Source organism: Buceros rhinoceros, unplaced genomic scaffold (genome assembly GCF_000710305.1).
Source record: "Buceros rhinoceros silvestris isolate BGI_N320 unplaced genomic scaffold, ASM71030v1 scaffold5361, whole genome shotgun sequence".
Lineage (NCBI taxonomy): Eukaryota > Metazoa > Chordata > Aves > Bucerotiformes > Bucerotidae > Buceros > Buceros rhinoceros.
The window spans coordinates 1,660-11,728 of NW_010392413.1; the positions used below are offsets into that span (position 1 = coordinate 1,660).

At 42.8% G+C, this 10,069-nt stretch overlaps 1 protein-coding gene across 1 annotated transcript; it reads left to right on the top strand.

Annotated features, from left to right (window-relative positions):
* Nucleotides 1-478: 478 nt before the first annotated feature.
* BCCIP (BRCA2 and CDKN1A interacting protein) lies at nucleotides 479-9,574 on the top strand (the record flags this gene model as incomplete). The annotated part of the gene is made up of 6 exons (XM_010144455.1): nucleotides 479-553; nucleotides 1,507-1,587; nucleotides 3,139-3,231; nucleotides 3,754-3,929; nucleotides 5,217-5,394; nucleotides 9,404-9,574. Coding segments are annotated over 6 exons (774 nt in total), but the record flags the coding sequence as incomplete, so codon positions are not given.
* Nucleotides 9,575-10,069: the final 495 nt, after the last annotated feature.

The window sequence follows — 10,069 nt, forward strand, 5'->3', positions numbered from 1 at the left end:
CTGAACACGCATCCAGAGCGGGGTTAATGGTACCGCTGGGATCTGAGGAAACAGCAGAAGTGTCAGTTTGGGTGTAATTATTTAAATGTCTGCAGCAATCTTTGCCTTTTGCCAAGGCATTATGCTCCAGTCCCGCAGTTTGGAGAGTTTAACTGCCTGGATCAAGCCTCTCTGCAGTCAGGGGCTGTGTGGCAGCGGCAGACGTAATTGTGTGAACCAGATTGCAGGAGCAAAGCATTAAAGGTTTGTGCAGAGCACAGTTTGTAAGTTTGCTTTGAAAAGTTACTTTCCCAGATGCTCTCTAAAGATTACTGAAGAAGCAGTAACTGCAACAATTGCCCAGACTGCTGAGGGAGGGGAATAACTTCCATTTCGGATGTTGAGTATTTCTTGTCTTCAGGTTTCTTGCTCCTTAGCCTTGTTGTGATACGGCCGCTTGCTAAGTAGGATTGATGTTCTCTGTTTTACTTCTGCACAGGAAGTGAACATTGAATTCGAAGCGCATTCCATATCAGACAACGACTACAATGGGATAAAGAAATTACTCCAGCAGGTACTTTGGCTTCTTGTCAGCTTGGTTGATGTGTCCGTTGATAAATAATTCCCAAAGAGATACACAAAGTCATCAGTTCACATTACCTGTATGGATTCAGTTTAGTGTGCTCCTGCAGATGAGGTAATTACAGCTGCAGTGAACGTGTGTCTCCTAAACCATGGCTTGGACATGGCTTAAACAATGAACTGTGGCGCTGTTCTTCCACAGTGTGTGTAATCTTTCCACCTTCGATGCGCCTTAGCTGCTGCCCAGAAAGCCTTGTTCAATGTTAATCAGCTTCCTGGAGGATTTTGTTTGTGAATTACAGCCTTTAAAAACCAGACAAAACCAGTAATGTGTCTGTTCAAAGTGGCAGCTTCCAGACTGTTGGCTGTCTCTGTTGTGGAGCTCTGCTCAGGAAGCGTTCACATCGCACCAAGCTCGAAAGGATACGAGCTGTGCCAAATGCCAGCTTGTGCAGGGTTGAAGAGAAGGTGCTTCAAGAAGCTGATTTTTAGTCTTTCCAGTATTGTATTGAAGGAAGTTAAATAAACTAATTAAATGGAAATTAAAAATTGGCACAGTATTGCATGACAACTTAGAGAAATGACTGACGTTACTTTCTGCTGAGTGGCCCATAATCCATAGAATCACAAAATGGTTTTGGTCAGAAAAGACCTTTAAGCTCATTGAGTCCAACTGTTCCCCCAGCACTGCCAGGTCCCCCCTGCCCCCTGTCCCTCAGCACCACCTGGACACGGCTGGGAAACCCCTCCAGGGATGGGGACTCCACCACTGCCCTGGGCAGCCTGGGACACGCCTGGACAATGCTTTTGGGGAAGAAATCTGTCCTCATGTCCAGCCTAAACCTCCCCGGCACAACTTGAGGTTGTTTCCGCTCGTCCTGTCACTTGTTACTTGGGAGATATCATTAGGTCTCAAACTAATGATACTCGTTTGTTATTTTCTAGTTGTTTCTAAAAGCTGCTGTGAACACTGCTGAGTTAACTGACTTATTAATACAGCAGAATCATGTTGGAAGTGTTATCAAGGTAAGACAGAAGTTACGTTTGTAAATGAGGCATGAAGTACACCACTTTTGTGTTGAAATGACATAATAGACTTGCAGAAGTGATCCTGTCTTTGTAATTTGTGTGCTTTCTTGCTTTTTAGCTTTGAGTATAATAACTCTGTGGACCCTGCAATTTTCCGTGCCTACTTTGAACGGATCAAGGAATTTGATTGATTACTTTGGTTAGTTTCTTTTGACCTATGGAAGGTTTTTCACTTCTCTCTCTAAATTGTGGTCTAGTGGAGTAAAAATGCTGAAAATGCTGTGGAGAAGTTTGTTACCATCTCCATAAGAAATAGGACCTTGTGATGTCCCTACTTTCTCAGGACATACAGAGATGCAGGCCACAGATATCCTGCATGCAGTTTCCTTTTGTGCAGAGTTCTCTGGGCGTGGGAAAGGATCCTGAAATGAGTCCTGAGAAGTTCTGTGGCAGTGGAGCGCTCTGCAGAGGCTCCCGAGTCACTCCTGGCTAAGGAAGCTCTTCAGTGCTGGGCGGTGCTTAAAACGTCATGGCCACGTTGCTTTTCATCCCCAACAAGCTGCCCGGCGGCGCAGTTGTGCTGCTGTACTGTGTTGCATGGCATCGTTGCTGTACATTCCCTTTCTGACCCACGCCAACAGTTTTTCCACCCAGCTTTACTACAATCCTTATATTACAGCTGCATGACCCCCAGTTCTTTCCCCAGGTTTTCCGTTGCAGAGTTCTGTTGAGCTGTTTGTTTCACTCTCTAGCTCTCACTCAAGCTCTCTTGCTCTTATAGAATCGCAGAATCATCTGGTTGGAAGAGACCTTTAAGATCATCGAGTCCTACGCTGCAAGGGTCCCTAAACCAGGTCGCTTAGCACCACACCTACACAGCTGTTAAACCGCTCCAGGGATGGGGACTCCACCACCTCCCTGGCAATGTGTTCCAAGGCTTCACACCCCTCTCTGTAAAAAAGTTCTTCCTGATATCTAACCTAGATCTCCCCTGGTGCAGCTTAAGGCCATTTCCTCTTGTCCTGTCACTTGTCCCATGGGAGAAGAGACCGACCCCCACCTCTCTACAACCTCCTTTCAGGCAGCTGTAGAGAGTGATGAGGTCTCCCCTCAGCCTCCTGTTCTCCAGGCTAAACACCCCCAGGTCCCTCAGCCGCTCCTCAGAAAAATTATGGGTTTTAAGACTTTGCAGGTTTATTTCCCTAAGTTACAGACTGGAGAAAATTGGTTTTCCTTAAGATATTGCCATCCCTTGTACTGAGATGCTGCTCATTATATGTGAGCTATCAAATTTTAGTGCCTTTCAAAAGATCCTGCTGTGGAAGACACACGGCCTGCCTCTCTGTATAGCTGACTCTGAGAACACAGAGACATTCAGTGATGTGGCGCTTTCAGAACCGTAACCAGAGCTGGCAGGTGGTGTGTTCGGACAGATTACCTCAATGATTGTCATCTGCCGAGTGTCTTCTGGAAAGAAAAACATTTCTTGCTGCAGAGAGTGGAAATAAAATGTCTATATGAGTTGTTGCTTTTTCTCTCATTAAATAGCAAGCAGAAGTCCAAGAAGACAGTAGTGACGATGACGAAGATGACGATGAAGTCTTTGGTTTTATAAGCTGCTTAAACTTAACGGAAAGGAAGGTTGGTGTTCCTCGTTAACATCTAGACAGCAGTGAGACTGTGTCCTGCCTTCCTGCCTTGTGTAACAAACCTTGGCAGCTGGACCAGGATGTTGAATTCCACCATGGAGAACCATGGTCTTAAAAGTGGCACAACACTCAGCTTCCTTTTGTGTCTGGTCCTGCGCGACTTGCTGAAGGTCAAACATAAAGCAAAGAGTGGAACAGAGAGTTAAAACTAAGCCTAACCAGGTAACTGAGCTGCCAGCCTCTTGTAATGCTTCACTTTTGCCTTGTGCAGCCTTTGGGTTTTGCTGTGTGCTGGTGTTGCAGCTCCCAGCTGTGTTCCTAATGGTTAAGAACCTTTGTTTGCCCTCAGCTTCAGGACTGGTAAATAATTTCAGGGCGATTGTACCATGCTTTAGAGCCCGCTTAAGGAAATTGCCAATAGGGCTGTAGAATAGTCGCGTGAAGTTCACATTCAAGATTTTCAAGTGTAAATAATTGTTCTAGAGTGTGAAGAGGATATACCTTTTGTTTCTAGGGCACGCAGTGTGCTGAGCAAATCAAGGAGCTGATTCTGAGCCGCTGTGAGCAGCACGTCGTCGAACAACTGAATAAGCTCCTGAATGACAGCACTAAGCCCACGGGTCTTCTGCTAAGTGAAAGGTTCATTAATGTCCCGCCGCAGATTGCTCTGCCCATGCACCAGCAGCTGCAGTAAGTTTGTTCGGGGTGTTTTAACATGAGGTAGAATAGTATTTTTTCTTCATGTTTTTTCCAAAATCTTATGTATATAGAACGATGTTAAGACAGGTGATATGAGCAAGACGTGAGCAGAAATAATTGCTCTCCTATCATATAAGGTCTTCAGTTAATTTTTTAATATTTTTTTGTGTCTTTAGGCTTTTCAGACTCTGTAAGGTAGATGAAATCATGTAACAGTAACGTGCTGTTCTTCTGCAGAAGTAGCTGTGTGTATATGGTAGTTTATCTTTGTATTGCAGATTATTTTCATATTGATCCAGGAAAATTTAAAAATGGGATCTTTCTATAGCCTGCTGCTAAGAAGCAGCTTGGATATTTTTGCTCCTGTGTTAATGCCAGCTCTGGAATGGAAGATTTGGTCTGAGGGACAGGCTTACAAGGTGGATGAGTGCTGGCCCATCAAAACCATATGCCGTGTTTTGGTTAGTTTCAGGTAAATGAGTGAAGCAGGTGAGGCGCTGGTTGATCTCTACCAGTTCATGGGTTTATGTCCTAGGCTGGGTGATAGTAAGTGAATGAATCCGCTGAGATACAGTGGTAACATTGTTTTAGTGCCATGTTGAGAACCAGGACGTTATGTTGGATGAGTAACTCCAGTCATCAAATGAAGATCACTATTTTTTCTTCAAGGCGAGATTTGAAGTTGGATTAAGTTGACTGCTGTCATGGCTCATTTAAACAACAAAATACACCTTTAAGGAGTTAATACTTTGATAGGAAAGGAACGTTGATAAGGTTGGTCAGGAAGGTTTCTAGAGAAGGAAGTGAGATACTTGAAGGCTCAGCTTTGAGTTTTACCACTAGTACAAAACTTGTCACAACTCAAATTCAGATCTCAGCCTCCTTGCCTTACAGGATTTGGAGTGTCGCAGTGACAGTATGTTTAACTCAAGGGTGGGCAAGAGCATTTCTGCCTCTTCACCTCACCGAAGTGTCAGTGTGGTGTATTTACAGGAGATCTGTGCTTAGAATCATTTCACAGACTTTCTGTGACGGCCAAGAATCTGGGAATAAAGGGTTAGGTTGTGAGGTGTGGAAAAACTTCCATATTTTGTTGTTTTAAAATGCGATCTGTGTGTTCAAGTACTAGGAATGCATATGCAAATTTGTTTGCTGAGGCACTTGTGAAAAATGAGACTGTATTATGTACACCCTTTCTAGACTAATACATTACACAGTTTACTTGTTAAGGGTTTACATCATGTATGTAAATGTATTTTTAAATTTATTTATCTTTAGGAAAGAGCTGGCTGAGGCCCAGAGAACAAACAAACCCTGTGGAAGGTGCCACTACTATCTTCTCATCAGCAAGACCTTCACAGAAGCCACGAAGAGCAATTCTAAAAGGAAGGAAGGGAGAAATCAGCAAAAGGAGGAATTAATGTTTGCAAATGCAGAGGAGGAATTCTTTTATGAGGTAACATGTGATTCTTTTAATTTATTGTGTTTCTTTACGTATCAGCAAAAAACAGTGTTTCACCTTAAATTCAAGGGGGGCTTTAAATAAGATGTCTGTTAAATTAAATCCAACTTTTTTGTCATGTGGAGAGAGCAAGCAACCTCTTTTAGCGTCTCGAACACAACACCTTTTGATACTTAGAGAATCAGGGAGAGGTGTGTATCCATAAGTCCTAATTACTAAATTAACCCTCTCTATTGGCATGGATTTACTAACAGGTTATTTGTATGGGGTCACAATTACCCTGACTGAGATGGTGTGGCGGAGAGCACCTGTGGCAGCGTTACTGCCTGACAGTGTCTACAGTGCTGAGGATAATGGAAAAAATCCAAAAAACACCTGAAATATGTGGAGACTTCAGGGGAAAGATCGGGTGTTACTTTGTCTTGAGGCCAGTGTCATGGCTTCAAAGAATTAACAACCTACATCTCTTTAATCATGCAGCACTGCTGAAGAGATTGAATTGAATCTAATAGTTGTCAGGCTTGTTGAAATACTGTGAGTGGAATGTCCTTACTTTTAGGACAAAAAAATGGCAATAATTCTGGATATTGAGTTTAGCAGCTTCCTGTTTGAAATTCCTTTTATTTGGGGAACAGCGTAGTTGTCTTTTTCTCACCAGGGCAGTGATGGAGTCCCCGTCCCTGGAGGGGTTTCCCAGCCATGTGGAGGTGACGCTGAGGGTCACCTGGGGACCTGGCAGTGCTGGGGGACCGGGTGGACTCAGTGTGCTTAAAGCTGTCTTCCAACCTAAACGATTCTGTGATTCGGTCTTCTTTAATCTGAGTAATAGGAAATGCGCGAGACTTGTTACATTGTCAGCTGAGCAGAGAAGAGTGTGAACTGCAGAAAGTGCAGGTTAGCTTGGTTATCAGTGACAATCAAGCTGATCACAAGTGTTCAAGAGCGGCAGCTCGAACAACAGGTCATAACTCACCAGGGTGCTCTAACTTAGTCAGGTGTCACAGCTTTAAGCACTTGGAGGAATAAGATTCAAGAAAATGCAGAGGAATCTCTGTTGTAGAGTGTGGATCAGCATCTGCAGTGTGAGTTAGTACTTAAATACACAGGTCTCTTCTCCTTGCCCCTGCATAGCGAGTCCTGTGTCAGAGGAAACAGCTGTGGAGCCTTTCAGTAAAGTTGATGATGCAGTTAACTGCATTTCTCCGAGATCTCTTCCCAGGAAACTTAACAGAGGCAGAGCTTGGCACTGTGTCCTTGATACTATGTGGAAAGCTGATTGATCTGTTTTCTTTTGGATACCTGTTAGTTTCCAAAAATGCCCAGAATAAACAACTTCTGAAGATCGAAACAAATAGCTATCACTTCCCTTTCCTGTCTCTATTCTACTCAGGACAAGTGTATTAATAAAAAGTGCTAAAATACTGAGATGAAAATACTGCTTCCTATTTCCTAAGGCCACCTGTGTGCACAGTCCTGCTGGTCCCAAGCCAAATCGGACGAGGGGAAGATGCAGGAAATTAGATTAAATGTGTACTTTGAAATGCAAAGATTTTTTCCTTGTTCTTTTTTTTTTTTTCCAAAACTTCAAAAATATGATTGTACAATATTATTGCTTTGTCAGGAGACCATTAATTTTCTTTTCTGGCAGTACCTACAGGATCATCATATGGTTAATGGCAAAGGTTCCTGTGTGTAATCATCCTGACCTTCTCTGTTAGAGGCTATGGCTGTGATTTTATTTCTTAGAAAGAAAAAAAATGTGGGGAATACTGCTGTGTAAACATGTTATTGAAAAACAGGAGGGAAGAAGCCTGTGATGCCCAGGAGTCCGCGGGTGTTATCTTCTAGAAAGCCTGTTTGCTATTTATCTCTGCTTTATTATTTTGAGAAGCGTTTTCAAGACTGTGTTTTATCTAAATGGCAATAATTTTCAACTCAAGTGGATAGACTCGAGCTGAACATGCTTTTCGTTTTAACAGTCGTCCTGCTGTTTTCAACAAATTCATGTTAAACGTTATGGAGGATATTAGATTAAGTGGGTCTCTGCACTTAATAATGTATATGGTTAAATTAGTGTTGGAGTGTATATCCTCCCTGATCACACATAACGTTAATTAGATGCCATAAAATAATAATAAATGTGGCGAGGCAGACACTTAGAGCTGTACAAAACAGAGAGGTGCCTTTTTGCACTTAGTTCCCATTGCTGTATTCTGTTCCTTAAAGTGATAGTGAGGGAACAGAAGAAAAGCTTTACTATAATCAGACCTGGAATCGATTAAAGGTTTAGGGCCTCCATTGCTCAAATTGTTTGTTCTGGAGCAAAGCCACTCCATTAATATGATGGTTCTTCCAAAATTAGATTTAGAACTTTGAGATACTGTTAGGAACGCAAAGTGCTGTTAGTACTGTTAGGAGACGGGATCTTAAGCTTCTCTGCAAAGGGAAGAGAAGAGGAAGGTTCTTCTCCTTAGGGCTTCAGTTCCTACTGCTTAATCTGACTTGTGAGAGAGCTGGAACCATTTGTTTGGTGAGTGTTCCTTATCCATCAGGCATTTTGTCTAGGAAAGCTAATAAAAAGAGACTCCTCTACCTGCACGTTACGTGTCGCTGAAAAGAAGACGTCACATTATAGACACCTCCCTGTTTGAAGAGGCAGCCGTTACAAATACATCTTTTGGTGGCTTCAACTGTCTAGAGACTTTCCAAGAGCTTTTTGAAATTCTGCTCAGGATTCATATTAGTGCCCATCCCCTTAATATTTAATTTCTACTGGCAGTGTGAAAGAGGGGATTTCTGTACCACATATTCTTACAAAAGGAATACCACATTCTTACAATTTTTAGGACTCTCAGCAGGTTTAGAGTAGAGCAGGTTTAGGAAAGAGCAGAGCCTGTTCGTTGCTACAGGCTTTCCCATGTTGCCCACACCGAGGGATCACCTTTAATGTGGGCTCTAGTCCACCTGCACACTCGCTCTTCCTTTTCCCTGGGTTTTGGCTCATCTGCTAATTCTCAAAATTACATAGTTAGTGGTTTGCTCTTGTTCCAGGGCTGAAGGTCTGTTAAGAGCCTGATAATCCTGTTACTGGTCAAGGATCCCTCCTGGTTGGCACAATAGCTGCTAAGGGTCATCATTTGTTAATGTGATAGTATGGAATGTGATAGTAATGTGATAATGGATAGTATGGGGTGCTGGCTTGGAATCGTAGAGTAGAATCATAGAATCACTTTGGCTAGAAGAGACCTTCAGGATCATTAAGTCCCCCCGTTCCCCCAGCACTCCCAGGTCCCCACTGCCCCCTGTCCCTCAGCACCACCTCGACACAGCTGGGAAACCCCTGCAGGGATGGGGACTCCACCACTGCCCTGGGCAGCCTGGGCCAGGCCTTGGTAAACCTTTTGAGGAAGAAATTACTCGTCATGTCTAACCTAAACCTCCCCTGGTGCAACTTCAAGCTGTTTCCTCTTGTCCTGTCGCTTTTAACTCAGGAGAAGTGACCAACTCCCACCTCGTTCCAGCCTCCTGTCAGGGAGTCGTCGAGAGCGAGGAGGTCTCCCCTGAGCTTCCGTTTCTCCAGGCTTAACCGCCCCCAGGTCCCTCAGCTGCTCCTCAGAACACTTGTGCTCTAAACCCTTCACAAGTTTTGTTGCCCTTCTTTAGTCTTATAACCATCTAAAATGAGCAGAGCAAGCATATAAAGGAGGCATTGATTTTTTTTTTTCTGTTCCTCTTAGGCCTTTTTCTGGCACCAAACTGTAATGATAGCAATCAATTTAGAATTTAATATGAATTATATAAATTCTGTAAAAAGCAAACAATTTAAACCACTTAATAGTGGATTCTCTTGTAGGTTTTTTGGTGAACCTTTTGAGAGGGAAGAAAATAACTTCTTAATACATCTGTACTTAGCAGGGTCATTATTTTTCCTTTATTTAGATGATGTATTATCTCCATGCTAATTAAAAATTGGAATCCTAATGCGTTTATTTCTGTTGTTCAGAAAGCCCTTCTGAAGTTCAGCTACTCCGTGCAAGAAGAAAGTGACACTTGTTTGGGTGGCAGATGGTCCTTTGATGATGTACCAATGAAACCTTTGCGGACTGTTATGATAGTCCCCGCTGATGGGATTAATGCCATCATGGAGAAGCTCAAAGACTATCTCTCCCTCTGAACTTCCCTCTAAACACCGTGTTTTGTGAAGCAGCCACGCGGAACAATGACTTCGCAGTCTTTTCAGAAGACGGCTGCGGAGTTACTGGTTTTGTACGGCTCAAATGCTTCCTCTGTACACTTGAAAGACAAACAGGTGGTACGACTAAAAATATCCATCACATTAATATTTTTAAGCATTTTATCTCACTCTACTTTGGTATCATCGTTAAGCAGCCAATAAAGCCCCAATGTTACAAGAAAACTTGAAGATCTGCCCAGCATGTTTTTACCCAAAAGTAAATTGTATATTTTTATTACAAAATAATGCAACTCCTTTTGTTAAGAAAAGTGCTTTTTCTCTATGTTTCCTCTGTTAAATACATTTCTGTCAAAAGGTCAAAAGAATTACATGGGCAAAGATGGAGATGTGTAGTGCATACGTTGTTTTTTTTTATCTTTGGCCAGTATCTGATAGTTCAGTCTAAAATCACTGAATAATACATCGTTGTTCAGA